We start from the raw sequence: 19523 nt of genomic DNA on the forward strand, positions 1-19523 counted from the left end.
AAGCGAATCTCGCACCACGACCGAACTAAACCACTAGACGCGGGGTCAGCATTCTCTCGGGCCGTTTGGGATGACAGCCACATCAGTCGATGGTTGGAGAACCGCGGTAAGACCCTGATGGTGCGGCATCGCTGCTCAAGGGGAAGCGCCATAAGGGTTGCATCAGGGGGTCCATGACCATATTTTTAGCTAGAACCACGAGCAGCCGATGGGTCGACAGGCAGCCTATATACCTTGTTGTAAACGTAGTAGTAGCAGCTTGGCGGAATGGAGAGTATCTTTCCTCTTCTCAATTTATAGTTTTCTGATCGGCCATGAGGAGGCGACAGTGAGTCAACAGGGAGACAAGGTTCATTCATTCACACATTCAGTGAGGGGATCACCCGGTCGGAAAAGAGGGGAGAGAGAGAGAGAGAGAGAGAGGGTATTCTGCATTCGAGAATCCTTATCCGGATGGAGAGCGAGTCCATTTGAGTGTGGTCTCCGGATAGCCTCATGTCTCAGAGGGGCCTTGACGCAATTGGCTAGAACTGGGGCAATCTAACCAGCGTAGCGGAATGATTGAAGAATGGTCCAGTTAGTGTCCCATGCTAGTGTGCCGGAGGGTCGACTAGAACCAGGGCCAGAACCGACGGACCTGGAAAAATAATAAGCAGAAGAAGGAACCGAGTCCCAAAAGAAAAAAATAAAAATAAAAACAAGAAATGGAAATGGCGGTTAAAAATAAGCAAAATTAGTAGATAATACTCCGTAATAAGGATTTTTTAAAAAATAACAAGAGAAAATAAGTAAAGAAAAAAAGGAAAAAAGGGCACAAAAAAAAGGGACCTGTTTGGTCGAGGTCAAACCATCAACCCTGGAACCCTGGGGTCTGGTCCCAAGCAGGGCCACTTGCCAGAACTTCAATTCTCAGGAGAGCAACAAATCCATCTCCATGCTTGGCGGGGGGTGTTTTCAATTTCCCATTTCTCCCCCTTCTCGTTCCCATCTTCTGATTGACACATCTATCCTATTTCTATTCTAACTACGTATCTTGGATTGATTCATTCATTCCTTCCTTCCTTCCTTTACTTCTGATCCCTCGTTCTGGTGCTGCGAGGAAGAGATACATAGTCTGACTGGTGGATGAACTGGTGACTGAACTGGTCATTCCTCTTCTTGTTCTTTTACCTCTCCGTCTTCCCCTTTGGGTCCCGCCTACAGCACCACGCCTCCAAGCAGGTTCGTCCGGTTGTCACGCAGTTTGGCTGGTTGGTTGTCCGTCGGTTGCTCCATCCTTTCCATTATTTCCCTCCTGTCTCTCCTCCTGTCTCCTCCACAATCATCTTCATTCATCCTCCACCATCCCCCCATCATCACGCATAGTAACCACCACCATCGTCACCATCTACAACGACAACGACCAACTCTCCGAGGTATCTATCGATCTGACTGCAGCTCTCGCGTTTCCTTGGTTCAGATGATGGTCATTGGTTTCACCCCCAGACCAGCCAAGAAGCATCTCTGCTGCTGCTCACCCACGCAACCACAGTCCCATCCGCCCTGTCGGAGGGCCCCAAATCAGCCTCTCAGCCTGAGGTTCATTCCTGATTGCTAGACTCCCTTATTGTTGCTCATCATTTACCACCACCATCTTCTCCCCCCCGAACCGTTCATCGTTGACGGACAGTCCGGCATTCGTTGATTTGCTCGTGTTCTGTCCTGCTTCGTCTCGTTCTTGCCAGCGCTGCCTGCCTGCCCCCATCTTCCCCCCCCCTCTCTCCCTCCTACATCTACTCCAGCTTCCTGCGTTCCCTTGTTAACCTCCTTTCATTTCTCACTCCATCCCTCCCTATCTCCCCTGTCTTTCTCCTTCGTGCGTTGTCCACCCTTCTCTGTCTTCCATCTCTTCTCTCCACCGTCGGAAAAATTCCCAGTGTCTCTTTTACCGGTTCCCTGCTACTGTACGTGTTTCGGACGGCGCGGCACTTAAAATCCGCTGCCTGACTAGTCCTCGTGCTATTTTGGGATCACGCCTCCCAGCCCCGGAATTTCTCGCGCCAACAACAAGGGCGGTGACGGAGGCCTCGGATTAGCAGGGTCTGGTCCGGTCGCTATATTTCTATACCTTCGCAGGCACGTCGCATCTCGTCTGGAACCCTCATTTTCATCGCGCACTGCCCACGATGGTTACCACCGGCAAGTCGCACCCGGGTGTCGATCCCCTGCACCGGCTTCCACCCACCGCTGCCCCCCCTGAGACTATCGCAACCTCGCCGCCGTCGAAACGTGATTTGGCTTCCTGGTGGAGACAATTCAAGAGAAATACCAGAAAGGAGGAACCAAAAGGTATGTGTGGTGGTATACTAGGATCTTGGGATGGTTTTGCTGCGCTGCGGGGAAGCTCGGCGGCGATGCGATCGTGGGGCGTCCGTGGGATCCCATCGCATCGACGCCTGTCGCCTTTTGCAGCATGCAGTTCCTTAGCTACTTGAATGTCGCGTTTGATGGGCTCTACTTTCAACACATGCTAATGAACTGCAGAGAAACCCCAGGGTATATTCGGTATCCCCCTCAACGTCAGCATCAAGTACGCCAACGTCGCCATTTCCCTCACCAACGACAACGGCGAGAGCTTCATCTACGGATACGTCCCCATCGTGGTCGCAAAATGTGGAGTTTATTTAAAAGAGAAAGGTATATCGACCATGCTGGCCGTGCGATAAGATCGGTGCTAACGTATTTCTCGCTAGCGACCGACGTTGAGGGCATCTTCCGTCTGAGTGGCTCTGCAAAGCGCATCAAAGATCTCCAGGAAATCTTCGACTCCCCCGAACGGTATGGAAAGGGCTTGGATTGGACTGGCTACACTGTGCATGATGCTGCAAACGTTCTTCGGCGCTATTTGAACCAGCTGCCCGAACCCATTGTCCCGCTCGACTTTTACGAACGGTTTCGCGAACCCCTACGCACATATCAACGACAGGTCCAGGAACAGATTCAGAACAACGCCCCGCCCGCGGAAACGGAGGCCTTCGATCATGCCAAAGCGGTCGCGGCTTACCAGCAGTTGATCCGCGAGCTGCCCCCGTTGAACAAACAGCTGTTGCTCTACATTCTCGACCTGCTAGCTGTCTTTGCGTCCAAGTCGGATCAGAATCGCATGACGTCGGCCAATCTGTCTGCCATCTTCCAACCAGGATTGTTGTCGCATCCGCAGCACGACATGTCTCCAGACGAATACAAGTTGAGTCAGGATGTCCTCATTTTTCTGATTGAGAACCAGGACCACTTTTTGTTTGGTATGAACGGCACCGCCGCCGACGAGCAGACGGTCAAGGAGGTCGAAGGAGGTCTGGCCCGCCGGCCCACCACTCATTCCAACGTTCGACGCTCGGTGTCGAGTGCCAGTGGCGGTGCGGAGAGCTTCCGAAAGTATGGAAGTTTGCGCCGGAATGTGTCTGTCTCATCGAAGAATTCGCGCAACTCCAATGCTGCAAGCCCTGCAACGCCGACCTCATTGGGTGGTGTGGGGGTACATCGTAGCAACACTTTGCCGTCGAAGATGACGCCCGTGATTCCTCCATCACGATATGGACGAGCGATGGAGAACACAGGGGTCAACTCATCGGCACACACGTCTGCGCAACACTCGCGGGCGTCCAGCCGTGCGCCTGCGCCTGCTGAGGACACCCCTCAGCCTCCTCAACCTCAGCCCCAGCCTACTCAAACTCAGCCTGCTCCTCAACCACAGATTGCTCCTCAAACTCAGCCTGCCCCTCAACCCCAGATTGCTCCTCAACCTCAGCCCCAGGCTCCCCAAACTCAGCCTGCTCCTCAACCCCAAGTTGCTCCTCAGCCTCAGGCTCAGGTTCCTGAAGCCCAGGTTACACCCCAAACCCAGATTGCCCCCCAACCTCAGCCTGCGCTCCAACCTCAACCTGAGTTACCTCAGACCAATGCTCGGGTGAGCCCTACACCTAACCAGGCTGCTCAGGGCACTCCGCCACCCACAAATGGTCAAGGCTCCATAACAGAGGTGGTAGAGCCAGGGACTGGGATTGTCTATGTTCACTCGTCCACACACGGGCCCGTACCAAAGAGTGCGCTTGAAAATGGGAATGGGGTTGGCGATACGGGGAAGCCTACGGCACACCCCAGTGTGGAGAAGCCAGCTGTTGTACAGCCGACTATCGAAAGGCCAGTTGTTCAGCAGCCCATCGCTCAAAAGCCCGCTCAGGCGCCTATTGCGGAGAGGCTGATGGCAGAGAGGCCTATCCCACACCCTGAACAGGGGAGTACAGAGAAGCTTGTCGGTGACAGGCCTATCCTGCGGGAAGGACTGCCACCCATAGCTGCTTCACCCCCGCCGGCGGTGGTGACGCCGACGCGGGAACGCAAGCTTTCGAGTCTGTTCTCCAAGTCACCACCACCAAGTGGTGAGCATAAAGAGCCGCGACAGCCGAACCGCTTGAAGAAGAAGCGAATTCCTGGCAGCGCGAGTGAGAGTGCGCAAAGCTCGTCTCAGTCGCTGCAGGCTGCGACATCTGATACTGGATTGGCAGCGATTCTGCATGCTTCCCGACACGCGGAGGCCAACAATGATGCTGGAGGAGCGACGCCGCGAGCTCCTAACACTACGAGTTCCGATGATCTGAGCCCGCCACGAGAAGGCAGGCCGGAGAAGCAGCTGTTGCCGCACGAAGGTGGACAGCAGGCGGGCGACACATCGCTGCGGCCTTATGGCTCACGGACTCCATCGATGAACTCTCGGTCATCGTTCACCGATTACTCAGATGCTGACCCTACTGATGATGCGGCGCGAGCGGAGCGCAAGGAGCATCGCCGCAGCTGGCGGTTCCCGCGCTCGTCCAAACGCAGCAACGAGCACATTGGCTTGGGACTTGCGTCGCCACCGCTCATGGCCACCACACCCGGTGCCGACCGAAGCACCAGCTCGATTGGCAGTTGGCATCACTCGAGCAGAAGCTCGCCCTCGGATCTGCAGCAATTTGCTAGCGATCCGTCCTATCAACCCCTGAGTCTGGATGCGGAAGTCAGTAACAACGGGGTCGCCAAGGACGCTTCTTTCGTGGAACCCGAGAAGCGCAGCCTGTTTGGCAAGTTCAAAGCCAAGGTTGCACAGGTGCGGGATGGTGTCAAGGAGTCCACCGAGCGGGACCGGACGCGAAGCCCTGTAAACTCAGAAGCCGACCTGTCGGTGTCGAGTCACACGCTGTCACCATCTGGCAAGGATAGTCTGCGAAACCGACCTGCTCCGATCGACGTGACTAGCTATCCTAAAGAGGGACAAATAAGTTCACCGGTCTCTCCACTGCCGGGTTCAGGACTGCCTCCGGCGATCCCTGAAGAACCACGGACACCGGAGAGCCCTGTTGCGGTGCCTGGCTTAGAGCAGAAGCAAGAGACCGTGGTCGTGCCCGTGGCCTCTCCACCAGTAGAGACGGAGGGAACGGACGCTGGACCGGGGCCTGCTGTACCCTCATAGATGAAGTATTGTGATATTTTCCTTTGTTAAGTGGTTTAGGATATGGAAATGGACGACATGATTCACGCACAGGTGGCTTGAGGCCGCCATGAGGATTGTCGTTGATGCACTTATGGGTCACGAATGATGTATGTATTGCTTGTGGGATGGCGTGCCATGTGTTTTAAATAGGTGTAGATTATGTACGGTACATGACGCTCCGCAGAATAGTAGAGTTTTCCGACTTGTATGGACTATCTTCAAAGTGTATCTGTAACATCCCCTGACACCTAAGGCACCCACAACCCCGGACTAACCCATGCAAACAAACCAAACAAAACCAATCCTCTTCTTCCACTTCCGTCACCTCCGAAGCATCTCTTCGTTCCACAGCTCCTAATCAACCTCACCACCTCCCCAATTCCTCCTCCCCTCCCTCTCTTCCCCCCTCAGGCCCATCGCCCCTCCATCAAAATGGCCTCTCCACCCCCCTCCCCCCTCACAACCAACAGCGCCGCCTCCGCGCCGCCCGACACCTCAAACAAACCCGCCGCACCCCCGGTGAACATCCTCCCGACCCAACTCGCAACCACCTACTCCTACATCCACCCAGCAGCGCTTCTCTCCGCCTTCGCCGCGCGATTCCCCGCGCTGGTCAACGACCCTGTCTCCGAAATGGCCCAGCAATTGCCCTTCCTCGCCCTCGCGCACGTCGCCTACGTGATGATCTGTCTTCCCGCCGCTGGCTCCTCCGACTCTGCCACCACCGCAGCAGCAGCTACACCAACATCCCCATCCACCCCTACTATCCCGAGCGCATCGTCCACAGGAACTACCACTGGATCAACAACGACCGGAAACGTGATCCTCCGTCCCGGCCGCGTCGGCCGCCGTCGCACAAAGGACTCGTCTTCGTCTTCTTCCTCGACTGCTTCGGCTATTCGTGGACGGGTTGTTGTACGTCCATCCCCACCCCATTCCTTACCCCCCTTGCCCCCTAATAACCACCATACTAACCGACCATGGGAATATGGAATAAACAGGCTTCACTCCTCTCCCTAACACTGACCACCCTCCTCGCCACCCCCGTCCTCAGCATCCTCCTCATTCTCTTCGGCGCGCCGTTCACGACTCACCACGCCCAGACGGTGCTTTGCGCAGCGCATATGGCTATTCTCTCGTCCTTGGCGCTGGTGTATGTTCATGGTGTCGATGGGAATGTGTGGAAGGAGGTGTGGGGGGCCAAAAGGCCGGGGGATGTTGTTTGGGGTGGGGCGTTGGGGACGTGTGTGGGTGCGTGGCTTGGGGCTGTGCCGGTGCCGCTGGATTGGTATGTTTTTCTTTCTTTTTCTTGTTCTTGGATTTGAGGGGTGGGTTTGGGGATGTGTATGGGATAGGGTTGGCTAATGGTCTGTGTGTTGTGTAGGGATCGGCCGTGGCAGGCGTATCCGATTACGTTGTTGGCTGGGGCGTATGTCGGTTTTGTGCTGGGTTCGGTGCTGGGGAGGTCGGTGTTGTTTGGGAAGAGGGTGAGGTTTGAGGAGGGGGAGGATGTTAAGAAGGTTGATTAGGGAGGTTTTTTATCATATTGCATGGTTTGGGTTGTGGAGGTAGATATCCTGGTTGTTGTTGCTTCGTGTATAGCTGTTTTAGTATATCTTAATTGATTTAATTGTTAATTGTTAATGTTCTTTTTACTGGGTGATTGTATATTTATGACTTTTTTTCTTCGATTGATCTATAAGTCTATTGCTGCAGCCCGGCAGCCTGTCCGTAGATGAAAGCAATTGCTATGTACAGTATCACTCATGCACGCAATCTCATGCAGGATATCATAACCACAAACAGAACATTTTCAAAAAGAAATAACCAATGAGGGTATGAAGCAGATATGGTCATTAGAGAGGAGAAGATGCAGGAGAAGGGGAATAGAAGAAAGAAGGAGTGTTGGCATCATATCATCCCGCCAACTTCGACGCGTCGCGCCGACGGCCACCGCGGATGGTACAAGTCTCCCTTCGGAGGGAGCTCTGGGCGCTCCTCGGAATCACTGTCCGGGCAGATCTTTTCCGTCGGCGGTCCCGAGTTGGTCGGAGACGGCCCCAGGGCCTGCCGCATGCGCATAATATCATGCGCGTCAATTGGGATGGGATAGATCGGACCCATGCCCATGGATTCGCGTGCCACGCGCGTGAGTTGCTCGACATCGCTCCGCAGACTGGACACCTGTTCCTCGAGATTGCGTCGCGCAGACTGCTCCCGGCGCAGCAGCATCACCAGTGCGCTGTACTGTTCAACGGAGATGGTGTTGCATTCGTGCAGCGACGCGGAGGACGGGGCCTGCAAGGTGCGCGAGCGGTGGAGATGGTTCGGGCGCAGTGTGCTCGTGCTAGACGGGCGATCGGCGCCGCCGGGCGACTTGGCGCCCGGGGTCTCGTCACTACCCGACGGCGACTGGGCCGATGACTGCTTGCGCTTGTGCCGTGTCGGGGGTGACGGTTTCCTCTGTCCCGACGGCTCGGCCGGCGTTTCACTGCGTCCAGACTGTATGCGTGCGATCGCACATTCCAAGTCGATCAATTTTACCTCCAAGGTGGTCAGTCGCTGTTCCAGCGTCACGTTTTCATCGTGTTGTAAAGAGTTGACTAGCGTTCCCACCGTTTGGGGCATCGGCTCCTCCGGTGCGTCTTCCTCGTCGTCCTCATCCGGGCCATCCAGGAAGGACGGCTCCGTCGTGGGTTTGGGGGCACTGGCGACCGTGGTCCGGGTCGGGGGTCGTTCCGATGCATCGGCCTCGGACACCGCGCCAAAGGTCGTCGATCCGGCGCACGACTCCAGACTGCGGCGTCGCCATTGAATGGGAGACATCAGGTGATCTTTGGCCATACCGCGCAGGGCGGTCGCGCTGCGGGAGCGACGCTTGATCTGGCGCATCTCTCGGCGGCGGACCTCATCCGGATCACTGTTGGCGTGCGGACTGTTGTCCCGTCTACTGGTCGGTCGGCCCGAATGCACGACCGCCTCCAGGGCACCGCGAGATTCGTCGTCCGAAAAGATCAAGCTCGGCAGAGTGGCCCGTCGGCGGCGGGGGTGCGGTTCGAGCTTGCGCAGGGCCTCTTCCCACGAGGTGACGGGCCCGTGTTCCTGCTGCAACGGACTGGTGGATTTGGCGTTCCACGAACCGGAGAGCGGCTGCGGCTTGTCGAGCGATTGATTCGATCGCGGACTGTGGTTGCCGAACCGACACTCAGCGGAATCGTCGTCCTCCTGCCCGCGACTTTTGCGAGTGAAGATCTTCCGCATGACGGTCTTGAGGGTGCTGCCGGTACGACGATGTGTGCTGGGCCCGCGAGCAATGGTGGTCGTTCCGGGATTGTATGGCAGGGTAGTGACGGCGCGATTGGTGTTGCGGAGGTTAGTAGCGATCAGGGAGGATTCGGAAGCACGAGGTGGACGACGCGTGGAGACGACCATCTGTTTGGAACTCATGGGCGGTAATGCAGTATCAAAGCAAGCGTCTGCAGCTGCAGGGTCCGAAGTGGAAGAGTCGGCTATGCGACTGTGGGCGGAGTCACTTCGCGTGGTACTTGTACTGGCACCAGACATGTCGGAACTCGGGCTTTAGAGGGATAGACAACACATGAAACATGCACGCTGCAGACGGGTCCAATGGCATACAAGAGCGCAAGGGGGGGAAGACAGTCGAAGCGATCGGTAAGGACAGATACGAAGACAGGGACAAGGAACGATTGGATATACGCCAAGGCGCAGAGCCACCAGCTGAAAAGCGGAGGGGGGAATCTAAGGAGTGAGGCTGCGGGCACCAGCATCAGCAGGGAATCCACTTTGGAAGGATGGATGTCAGAGGGGGGAATCTGACCTTGGCAAAAGGGCTCAAATCATGATCGATAGGTTGGAAAGAAGAAAATAGAATAGAGTGTCGGAAGGAATGAAGCCAAGGAGTCAGCAGGAGGGGGAGGGAGAGGGAGAAAGGAAGTAGAAAGTGGGAAGACGAAGGTGGTAAGATAAAAATAAATAAAATAGAGTAATAATAGCAGGGAAAGTAAATAAGAGTAAATGGACGAAGTGACACTACAGAGTCATGAAATGGGGGGGGGAGGGAAACCCAAGAGTTTGGGGGCAACTGGAGACGAAGATTCACTAGTCCCCGACACGAGCAACAGGGAAGAGAGTCTCAGAAGTTCAGAAGAAGCGGGCGGGATCGGCGAAGATGGAGCAGAATACGGGAAATTGTCGAGCTTATCAAACACCAACAGGGAGGATCCAGGAAGAATATCCCGGGGATTGGCGATGGAGAAGAAGCAGAGAAGGAGAAGAGAGAGAGAGAGAAGAGAGAGAGAGAGAGAGAGAGAGAGAGAGAAGGGAGGGGAATAACCAGAAGGAATGGAATATTTGCCCTGATAATAATATTATCGGGGAAGAATCACCAAAGAAGTATAGAGTTGGACCCCAACCAGTAAGTAATCAATCAATCAAAATTGGCATTAAGAGACGAAGGAATGGAAGGAAGCTGCAAGAGAAGAGGAAGAGAAGACCGGGGGAAAAGCAGACAGCAGACAGACAGACAGCAGCAGAGAGCAGCAGCAGCAGGCAGAGACGAAGGAAAGTGAACTAAAAGAGAGAAGCGCATCCCCAAAAGTGGAGCTGAGCTGCTGGTGGATGGAGAAGAAGAAGAAGAAGCGGAGTGGAATTTCGAAACACTCGCGGCGCGTGTCAGGGGGTGTATTTTTAGTTCCAAAATATTTATTTCATCACCACTAACTAACTAGTCCACTTTATAATAATAAGAATGATTCATTGCTGAGGAAGATTCCATTGTTTGAGTTAGTTTATTCTTTTTTTACTAATTTATTATTTTACTATTTACTTGATGGATATTCCCAAGGTATATTTTTCATCACTTTTTAAAGAAAGGGTAAAATTCCATCCTACTATTACTACTTACTACTGCATACAGCATATGCAAGAGTTAATTTAATTTCAACCTGTGCCGCGCCAACTCATCACTCCCATCCATGCACATTCAGACAACTGAATGTTCCTCCCTCACTCCTTTGGCCCCATTCCCAACTCTTCCCTCCTCCACTTACTCATTCACTCACTCACTCACTGCTTCAACTCCTCTTTTCTTTTTCTCTCATCATTGGACCACGATGGCAATCCTCCACGCTGAAACACGCCAAGTGGCCTCCCTCCCCCCCCTCTAACCCCCTCCACTCCCGTCCACAACCGATTAAGTTGGCCCATCAGACGCTCGGAACCGTTCGCTTTTCACTGACGGGCCCTCCTTCCCTCCTTCTCCGTCTCCCTCGGTCGCGGTCGGACACAATCCTCATTCATTCAATTAGCGAATCACTAGTAGTATCTTTCTAAGTATCTACTATCTATGCGGTGGATAGAAGCAAGGCTGACTGTCCCGCTCGTGGGATTCTAGATCCTGCACATTTTCACAACGCCATGACGCATGATCTCCTCCTTCCCCTCTTCTTTGGCGTCTCCAAGGGAGGGGTTCCCGGAATTCCATCGAGCAGCCACATGGGACAATCTAGATTTCTATCTAACCTATGGAATGTGGATGGTTGACGTGACAGGGGAATGCGCCCATGCCTTTACCATTTACTCTCTGGGCAAGTCTTTCATCGCGTGTCTGAATTGCCTCCAATGCTATCCCTTGCGCGTATGTTTGGTTGAGTCTGTTGTTCTCCTGCAAGGGACCGTTCGGTGCAGACGTTGCACGACACTGCATCTGATTGCAGGACCTCCCATCGGTGACACTCATGGCCCAAGCAACGTCCGAGGGTACTTCGTAGCTAGTCTATCTAGGTATGATCACAACAGATCGCCAGCGTCCGGATACCGCAAATCAGCATGCTCCTCCAGGAATCCCATCCATCGCTTCAGGAACCCACTGCCCCTGTGGAGAACAGTCAACGTCAACGATTTGCCTACAAAGTAAATGCTGACTACGAGAGGGGCACTCACTTGCTAATCGTCTCCGAGTCACCGCAGATGCACAGATGCCGTTTCGGCCGCGTCATGGCCACTAATGCTGTCAGTCCATGCACCCTCGCCACTTGGCAGGGATCTTACCGTTGAGACGACGCCGTTCCCCTAAGAATCCCACTTCGTGCTCGCTGTTGCTGCGCACCAGACTCACCACCACCGCTTCCTTTTCACGCCCTTGGAACCCGTCGACACTGCCCAGCTCAATGCTGGGGTATTTCTCTCGCAGCATCTGCGACAGCACGGCCAGCTGACCGTTGTATGGTGTAATCACCGCAATATCTTCGGGGTGTATCCCTGCGTCCACCAGCGCATCGACGTGCCGGCTCACCACTAGAGCCTCCATGTCGTTGCTCTTACTGTCGCCCAGGTGGGCTTTCTTGCCCAGATCCGCATCCTCGGTCTTTTCAGGGAAATCACCACCTTGCGTATCCCAGAACACCAGCGGCTCTTTGGTGTCATCCGTCTCCTCCACTTCGTAGGGTAGGTCCTTGAGTAGTCGAGCTTTGACAGAGTCTGCAGCCATCAATTTAGAGTCATACAACTCGTCCGACGGAAATTGCATTATCTTCTCGTGCATCCGGTATTGCGTCGTGAGCATCCGTTTGATTCCAGGCCCATGCATCGACAGCAGTCGGTCGAAGAGAGTCGTCTCCAGCGAGACATTGTCCAGCAACTCCCCGTTTTCTTTCTTGTCCTCTTTGGCCTTCATCTTTTTAACATCATCTTTGGTCGACTTGACGGTCGGCGGCAGCTGCAAGTGATCACCAGCCAGGACCACCTTGGATGCCGACAGCAACGGGATCCAGCACTGCGCCTCCAGTGCCTGACTCGCCTCATCGATGATGACCACATCGAACTTTTGGTTCTTCAGCTGATGGCCACCTGCTCCATGCAGCGTTGCCAGCACCACGCTGCTCTCGCGGACCAGGTTCTCCACACATTTGTTCTCGCGCTCGCGGAACTCGCGCCGCAGTTCTCGCAGATCATCGTAGATGGTTCGTCGCTCCCGCGCTGACCTGGTCTTTCGAATACTTGCCTGCTTCTGGTCGATCTCTTTGCGGACGTCGCGAACAATCTCCGCCGCCTCCGACGTATGCGTCAGCACTTCCAATGAATGATCCAGAACAGACGGCAGCAACCGCGCCGGATGTCCGATGCGCACCACGGGGACCTTCTTCGGCGCCAGTCTCTCCACGATATTGTCGACGGAGATGTTCGACGGACCGCAGACCAGCACCCGCTGCTTGCGCTGCACCATCTGCACGATCAACTCGATCAGCGTGTGCGTCTTGCCGGTCCCGGGCGGGCCATGGATGAGGGCAATCTCGCGCGCCGCCAGAGCAAACCGAATAGCCTCCTTCTGGGAGTCGTTCAACGTAGGATCCGTAAATTCCAGAGGCCCGATAGAATCGTAGTCTGGCAACATAGGGGAGGTCTGACCAAAGGCCACGCGCATGAAATGGGTGTGTTCGGAGTCGGTCATTTTGACCATTTTCTCCATGGTCTGGTTCATCCTATATTATCATTAAGTATAGCTTGTAGAATCAATGAATGGAGACATACCGTCTATACGTAACATCATTGGCAAGTTTGATCCTATCCCTATTAGCAACTCACTTCACCACTGTGGTACCAGCATATCCAAAGAAACAAGATAGTACTTAGAAAGAGGACGAACTCACATCCAAACCTTCCTCCCCCACAGCTCCTCCACCCCATCCTCATCCTTACTCCCTCCCCCTTTCCCACCATCTTTCCCCCCAAACGCAACCCAAACCGCACTCTCCCCAACCCTCGTCACAACCCCTTCCACCCCTCCTCCTTTACCCTCTTTCCCCTCTTTCCCCTTCTTCCCACCACCACCACCACCCCCAGAACCAGAACTAGAACTATTACCAGAACTAATCTCAACAACCTTAACCACATCCCCAACCCTAACCCCATGCGCACCTAACCTCAACTTCCCATCCCCACCACCACCACCACCACCATTACCACCCTTAGAAGCAGAATTAGTAGATGTAGAAGAAGTATTAGTAACAGCCGCATCGGCAACAAACTCCCCCACCACCCTCCCCCCCAGCCCCGTCCTACATTGCGAGAGAACAATACCCGTCAAGGCATGCCCTGTCGCTTGGAGTGTGCGCCGGGTGGATGGCGACGCGGTGGTGATGGCGCTGCTGGTGAAGAGGTTGTTGGAGGTTATTTCGGCGGTTTGTTCGGCGCGGAGGAGGGTGAGTTGGGTGGTTGCGAAGGTGGGGAGGGATATTTTGGGGGGCATTATGTGTATTTGGTGGGGTATGTGTGTGTGTATGTTGAGTGTAGGGGTGGAATTGGGATTGGAATTGGGGGAAATTGTATATAGTAGTTGGAGAATGTTGATAGCGCGGGGAAAATATTCATTTTAGTTGTGACTTGTGAGGGGTGACTTCTGACTTCATGCGGGTGCGGTGCGGTGCGGTGCTTAGTCATATCTATATATCTGTGTCTCACTGCATGCATGCATGCAGCATGATCACGAACCAACCCTACTTAGCTACTTCTGTGTATGAACACGACCGTATCTAAATCACTGGTGAAAGAGGGTGAAAATACGAGGCAGTCTCGTATCATCGTATGCTGCAGTTAATCTGCTATGGCCCCGTTTGGTGTCGATTAGTTATTATCTTCAGAAGTACAACACGGTGATTCTCTTTCTTCTCTTCTCTATTCTTCTCTCTCTTCACTGAGTTTACCTGCTGGGAGCTTACTTTTGGTGTTTACTGTTTGCTGGTTACTGGTTACTGTTTACTTACGTGCATCACTCTACTCTACTGTCTGTTTGCTGGTTAAGGATGATGAAGAGAGGACTATCTATCTGCATACTATTTCTAACTAGGTCACGTCGCTGGTGATGGATATCATGCATATGTGACAGGCAGACACGTCGACACTTGGCTATCTCAGGATGATCTTGAGAGTGGCTATCTGGATGAACGGCAGGCTGAGTTGGAATCATCTTGATGAAGACAGTCTCAACCATCCATCTCGGGGAGTCAATACCATGAGGTAAGTGTTCGTGTTCTGTGAAAGGAAAACACAAGAGAAGAGAAGAAAAGAGAAGAAAATAAATAAAAACACCACAGGCATCTATCTGCATCAAGCATCGCTATCTGCATTAAGAATCATGATCATAAGAGGTGAGTGTTCGTGTTCTGTGAAGAAAGACACATGAGAAAAGAAAAAGAAAGAAAAAGAACTAACAGCAGGATAAGCATCTATCACCTGCATAAGCATCGCTATCTGCATGGAGACGGGTTTTCGTGCTTTAACAAAGAAAAGACACAGGAGAAGAAAAAGTGGAGAAAGGAAAAGAAAAGCACACCACGCATCTATGTGCATCAACTCGCTATCTGCAACAACCATCAATCATCAACCATCAAACCACGAAGATTGTGTTCCCTGTTCTGCCAGAGAGGAAGATCTAAGACACGATAGGCATCGCGGCATCTCAAGGAGCCCATCGCCCCATGACAGCCATCACGGCCTGTCTCTCGAACCCGCGGTCATCTCGCAGATACACCCGGTACCCTCGCAGCCCTCTCATGTCGGTAAACGCCATAAGCAGCCGGCGCAAATATCTCTTGCGGTTGTCCATCGTATACATTGACGTGGCCCGGCCCTGGTCATGGATCTTCAGGGTTAGGCGCGCTAGATCAAAGTGCTCCCGGATGAAACGGCGCAGAACTGCCCAGTGCCGCAAGGTCGCGTCCGCGGAGCGGGCTCCCGTCTGCGGGGTGGCCCGAAAGCACAAGGGAAAGTGAAAAGTCAAATTCTGTACCAGAATCGTGGATTCCGTGGGAATGCCACTCAGAAAGCCCATGGTGTAGGTCGGATCCTCCTCCACGAACATAAACTTGTTGCGGCCCCAGAAGACCTGACGAGCGAGCTCATGGAACTCCCGACTAACCAGGAAATAGCGCAATGGCGAGGCGAAGCAGGTGCAGCCCGTCGAAAAGACCGTCTCGGTCTTATCACAGAAGCAAATGCCTCCAACCGGCGAGCAGGTGCCACAGCAAGATTTGAAGCGCAGACGGTCGCGGTAATCCAAGACGATAAGGCCCGGAACAGGATCGGCCATGCACGGATCGGAACGACAGATGAGCAGGTTCCCGAGCACCATCAGCTGAAGTTCCCGGGGCAGATACATGAACGGAAACGGCGGCACATCAAGATTGTCCGTCAGGCGGCGCGCCGTGCGCTTCATCGCAGGCAGGAAACTATAGATCTTATCCTGATCATTGCTGAAATAGAAGGCGCACTTGAACAAGCTGGGAAACGGATCCATATCACGCATCACACGAACAACCACTTCCTGCTCATAGGCTTTGCATTTGAGGCTGAAGTATCTGAGATTCGGCATGTCGATTGCCGCGAGCTTGCAGAACTCCGCCCACCATGTCAATAATGTTTGGTGGGAACCACCCGCCAGCTTGAGCGTTCGGTTGTCCTTATGACCGAGATCCACATGCAAGTACCGAATATGTTCCATGCCCCATTGCAATGAAGCCTCAAAATTTTTGTAGTCTGCCCGGCCGCGAAGAAACATGCTGAAGCGATTATGGGAGAAGAAATAGGCACCGGCCTCCCGGCGCAGGGTGTGACACGACAGGAACAACTGTGTCGGCAGCTTTGGATGGTAGCAGCGGCTGAGCGGAAGCCAAGGGCTGCGATGCGCTCGCAATTCGGTTCTATGACAATAAGGCGGGTCTCGCTTGATGCGGTCCCGCTCCAGGGTAAAGTCGATGATACAAGAACGACGCAGAGCAGCGAAGTCGAAGATTCTATTTCTGATATTTTCTGGCAAATCGAACAGTGTAGGGCCCTTCTTTGTGACCTCCATGCTGACAATGTGAGGAACAGACCTTCGGCAAGTCCCAGGTGGCGGTATGGTCGATTGAACGGTATCGAAAGCCAGTATTCAACTGTCGTCCTCGATGACACTGATTTCCATACAACCTGCACATAATTGGACCGAGTTAGTAGGTTCACCGTGTCACACAATTAACCTGATGGATGAACTTACGCTTAACAGCGCGAGTGAGAGCTTAACTCGAGCCGAGCTAGCTGTTAAGCACAGCGATGAAAGTCTTGACAACGTTATCGAAGATCAACGGAATACAACTTGATAATTTGACGGTAGAGATGTCTGGTTAACACAGGTAAACACACGGTCAACAGAGGAAGAAGGCTGGTCTGGCAAAACAGAGTGGTTGTGTTTCCCCACCAGACAATTGAAACAAAACATTAAGAGTGACTGACGAGTTGCCTGGGGCATTCAATCCCATGACTGGGTTCAACTTCTACTCCTGCTCGACCTTCACCTTTGGCCCCTCCTGCTTCACAGCAACGTCTCGCTTTGGTGTTACTAAACCCCTAATTTCGCTCTTACAGAGCTTGGTTCCTGCAAGATCGCATTCGCCGCATCTCCGAGCTACAGGTAAGCAGACCGTCTGTCCTAGGCCGACCAGCAGTTTGTTAATCTCGTGCCATTTATCTTTCGGTAGCCACGATTCCAGCGCCATGCGAGTTTCTTCGGGATTCTTTGTCTTGTGCCAGCCCCAAAGATTGGTAATGCGATGGACGTGAACATCAACGCCAATGCCTTCGTGCTTGCCCCACGCCGCGCTCATACACAGGAACGCCATCTTCGGACCGACGCCAGGGAGCTTCATCAGTTCAGGAGCAGTCGACGGGATATCAGAATCATATTGATCGCGAAGGATAATGGCTGCGGCCTTGATATACTTGGTTTTGTTGTTGTGGAAGCCCACCTTGGCAATGAGCTCGTTGAGTCGCTCAGGAGTGACGGCTAGGATGTTCTCCAGATTCAGAGTGCTGTCCTTGACCTGGTCTGTGGGTTTCCAGTCATACTCTTCAGGCTCTTTCTTCACAATGCTCGTCGACTGGTCTCCAAGCTCCGTGTGCAACCGCTGCATGGCCACCGCCGTGACTGTGTCTTTGGTTTGGGATGACAGCATCAGTGCAATGAGAGTCTGGAACCGGCGATCGCGCGGAGAGGATGCACGCCAGTAGAGTTCAGCACAGCCCATGGTGTCAACGGGTGCAGTGGGATTTGCCTCTCGCATCTTCTTGACCATGTCATACATAGTTTCCCAGTTGGAGGGGGGCTGCATGGAGTAGGCGCCATTCTCGGTTTTTATCTTGCGTGCGGGCGTCCGTCGTGCTTTTGACGGCTTCTCAGCGGGCTCTTTCTTGACAGGTACTTCTTCGACAGAAGTCTCTGCTTTGACAAGGGTCTCTTCTTTGATCGGAGTCTCTGTCTTGACAGCCCTCCGACTAGAGCGCGCATTCGCCCTGGTAGACGTCGCGCTCAACGCACTCTTGCGACGTTTGGCCGGCGGCTCCATGATATCCTCGATATCAACCGTCGGCACAGACGAGAGCGACGAAGTATCATCATCACTGACAGATACATCCGGGGCAGTAGCACCCCCAAAAGCAAAGCCCTGAAGGCGACTAGCAGCCTGAGCCGAACTGCGAGTTGTTCGTCGAGCAGGAGGCGACAAAGCCTGCAGCACCTTGGCAGTTTCTTTAGAAGCTTGAGAAGTGCGCATGTTGTAATAGCTCTATCTTAAAAATGTACTCCGTGCCGTATAAACAATTCTTCACATGAAATGAAACCATGTAGTAAATCCGAGATCGACTGAAATTAGGCTCAACAAGGGGCGAGCGACTCAGTGACGGCGGATTACACATGGGGGTTCGGAAGCCGAGACCGACCGGAAACCAATCAACCGACGGGTAGTCAAGACCCACGGCTGGCATTGAGCCTCGGCGCGACACGAGCAAGCACCGCACCGCACCCGCACCAGCCACCGCGACATCCACCATCCACCTTATCTATCTCCAGTCATTCAACCAACTATCAATCACTCCTATCAATTCACCCCTCCTCCACATACCAACCTACACACATACATACAACCTAATACCCTCTCTCTTAAAGGGTATAAAAAGAAAATGGCCTCCTCACAAACAACGCACCGCCTCCTCCGCGAACTAAAAGACTACACGAACTCTCCCAACGAAGCCCTCCTACACCTTGGTCCCGTCGACGAAGACGACCTCCTCCACTGGGAAGCAGTATTAAAAGGTGTTCCGGGGACGCCTTACGAGAGTATGCCTATCCCCTCCCCATTCCCACATTCCTCTTTACTTTACAACACCCCCACTAACATCTCTCCCCCTCCCCATGGGGAATAAATAAATAGATGGCCTCTGGACCCTCTCCATCCAAATCCCCCCAACCTACCCCCTCACACCACCGAAAATCACCTTCAAGACGAAAATCAGCCATCCGAACATCAGCTTCACGACGGGCGAGATCTGTCTGACGTTGTTGACCACGGAGCATTGGAGTCCTGTGTATACGCTGAGTAGTACGTTGAGTGCGATTCATCAGTTGTTGACGGATCCGAGACCCGATTCGCCGCTTAATGTCGATGTGGCGGCGTTGTTGAGGGATGGGGATGTGGCTGCTTGGGAGAGTTTGGTGAGGTTTTGGACCGAGGAGGAGAGGGCTACTTTATAATTATAATTTATTGCGGAGCGCGGTAGTGTGGAGGGATTGGGGTGTGAAGGGTGGGATATATATATATATACGATGAGTTGGGGTGGTAGTGGATTATGTGTTGATAACTGTAGTTAAATACCCAGGAGTACGATGTGATACGATTATTCAGGTTCAGTTCAGTTTCAATTGTTGCAGTTGGTTCAGTTGGTTCAGTTGGTTGTAAATACACCAGTCGCAGTGACAATTCTAATATGCACACGCTGGAAACATACTATAGGGGCCTGAAGGGCCGCGTAGTGAGGATAGTAGTACATTTAATAATATTTAATAATAATATATTACTATCATTCATTATTATTACCTGTAATTACTTATTCTTATTTATTATTATTGTATAGTTTAGTAACAGTTATATATAGTAATAATCAGTTATTTATATATTATAAAAAAATT

General features: G+C 53.0%; 7 protein-coding genes across 7 annotated transcripts; 4 read left to right on the forward strand and 3 right to left on the reverse strand.

The window, feature by feature from the left end:
• Positions 1 to 2165: 2165 nt before the first annotated feature.
• On the forward strand, positions 2166 to 5488 carry BO79DRAFT_255787 (putative Rho GTPase activator (Sac7); the record flags this gene model as incomplete). The annotated part of the gene is made up of 3 exons (XM_025686150.1): positions 2166 to 2328; positions 2524 to 2676; positions 2733 to 5488. 3 exons carry the CDS (start codon positions 2166 to 2168, stop codon positions 5486 to 5488), a joined length of 3072 nt encoding a protein of 1023 aa, XP_025538914.1.
• A 453-nt stretch (positions 5489 to 5941) lies between these two features.
• On the forward strand, positions 5942 to 7106 carry BO79DRAFT_288002 (PIG-F family protein; the record flags this gene model as incomplete). Its single annotated transcript, XM_025688643.1, has 3 exons — positions 5942 to 6424; positions 6511 to 6797; positions 6894 to 7106. 3 exons carry the CDS (start codon positions 5942 to 5944, stop codon positions 7036 to 7038), a joined length of 915 nt encoding a protein of 304 aa, XP_025538915.1. The 3' UTR covers positions 7039 to 7106.
• An 80-nt stretch (positions 7107 to 7186) lies between these two features.
• Positions 7187 to 9418, reverse strand: BO79DRAFT_20901 (uncharacterized protein). Its single transcript, XM_025682510.1, has 2 exons — positions 9348 to 9418; positions 7187 to 9281 (listed from the first exon to the last, which is right to left on the reverse strand). Exon 2 carries the CDS (start codon positions 9071 to 9073, stop codon positions 7421 to 7423), a length of 1653 nt encoding a protein of 550 aa, XP_025538916.1. The 5' UTR covers positions 9074 to 9281; positions 9348 to 9418; the 3' UTR covers positions 7187 to 7420.
• A 1375-nt stretch (positions 9419 to 10793) lies between these two features.
• Positions 10794 to 11492, forward strand: BO79DRAFT_20911 (uncharacterized protein). The gene is made up of 2 exons (XM_025682536.1): positions 10794 to 10861; positions 10923 to 11492. Exon 2 carries the CDS (start codon positions 10953 to 10955, stop codon positions 11442 to 11444), a length of 492 nt encoding a protein of 163 aa, XP_025538917.1. The 5' UTR covers positions 10794 to 10861; positions 10923 to 10952; the 3' UTR covers positions 11445 to 11492.
• BO79DRAFT_20906 (putative DNA helicase) lies at positions 11370 to 13211 on the reverse strand. Its single transcript, XM_025682520.1, has 4 exons — positions 13177 to 13211; positions 13058 to 13090; positions 11471 to 13008; positions 11370 to 11402 (listed from the first exon to the last, which is right to left on the reverse strand). Coding segments are annotated over exons 1-3 (1503 nt in total). The 5' UTR covers positions 13179 to 13211; the 3' UTR covers positions 11370 to 11402; positions 11471 to 11540.
• Positions 13212 to 14750: 1539 nt separating this feature from the next.
• Positions 14751 to 18182, reverse strand: BO79DRAFT_238132 (endonuclease III domain-containing protein). Its single transcript, XM_025684778.1, has 2 exons — positions 16841 to 18182; positions 14751 to 16398 (listed from the first exon to the last, which is right to left on the reverse strand). Exons 1-2 carry the CDS (start codon positions 18109 to 18111, stop codon positions 14985 to 14987), a joined length of 2685 nt encoding a protein of 894 aa, XP_025538919.1. The 5' UTR covers positions 18112 to 18182; the 3' UTR covers positions 14751 to 14984.
• Positions 18183 to 18404: 222 nt separating this feature from the next.
• On the forward strand, positions 18405 to 19170 carry pex4 (putative ubiquitin conjugating enzyme (UbcJ)). The gene is made up of 2 exons (XM_025685502.1): positions 18405 to 18674; positions 18769 to 19170. The coding sequence occupies exons 1-2, from the start codon at positions 18518 to 18520 to the stop codon at positions 19086 to 19088; spliced, it is 477 nt and encodes a 158-aa protein (XP_025538920.1). The 5' UTR covers positions 18405 to 18517; the 3' UTR covers positions 19089 to 19170.
• Positions 19171 to 19523: the final 353 nt, after the last annotated feature.

The sequence above is a fragment of the Aspergillus costaricaensis genome (genome assembly GCF_003184835.1).
Source record: "Aspergillus costaricaensis CBS 115574 unplaced genomic scaffold BO79scaffold_18, whole genome shotgun sequence".
Lineage (NCBI taxonomy): Eukaryota > Fungi > Ascomycota > Eurotiomycetes > Eurotiales > Aspergillaceae > Aspergillus > Aspergillus costaricensis.

What these genes read in the sequence shown, in the direction of transcription:
- pex4 (XM_025685502.1), top strand. Translation starts at nt 18,518, where the DNA reads ATGGCCTCCTCACAAACAACGCACCGCCTCCTCCGCGAACTAAAAGAC. An exon ending in TCCGGGGACGCCTTACGAGA is followed by an intron (nt 18,675 to 18,768) that starts GTATGCCTATCC and finishes ATAAATAAATAG; the next exon opens with ATGGCCTCTGGACCCTCTCC.
- BO79DRAFT_20906 (XM_025682520.1), bottom strand. An exon ending in AATGATGTTACGTATAGACG is followed by an intron (nt 13,009 to 13,057) that starts GTATGTCTCCAT and finishes ATGATAATATAG; the next exon opens with GATGAACCAGACCATGGAGA.
- BO79DRAFT_20901 (XM_025682510.1), bottom strand. Translation starts at nt 9,073, where the DNA reads ATGTCTGGTGCCAGTACAAGTACCACGCGAAGTGACTCCGCCCACAGT.
- BO79DRAFT_238132 (XM_025684778.1), bottom strand. Translation starts at nt 18,111, where the DNA reads ATGCGCACTTCTCAAGCTTCTAAAGAAACTGCCAAGGTGCTGCAGGCT. An exon ending in AAGGTGAAGGTCGAGCAGGA is followed by an intron (nt 16,399 to 16,840) that starts GTAGAAGTTGAA and finishes GACTTGCCGAAG; the next exon opens with GTCTGTTCCTCACATTGTCA.
- BO79DRAFT_20911 (XM_025682536.1), top strand. Translation starts at nt 10,953, where the DNA reads ATGATCTCCTCCTTCCCCTCTTCTTTGGCGTCTCCAAGGGAGGGGTTC.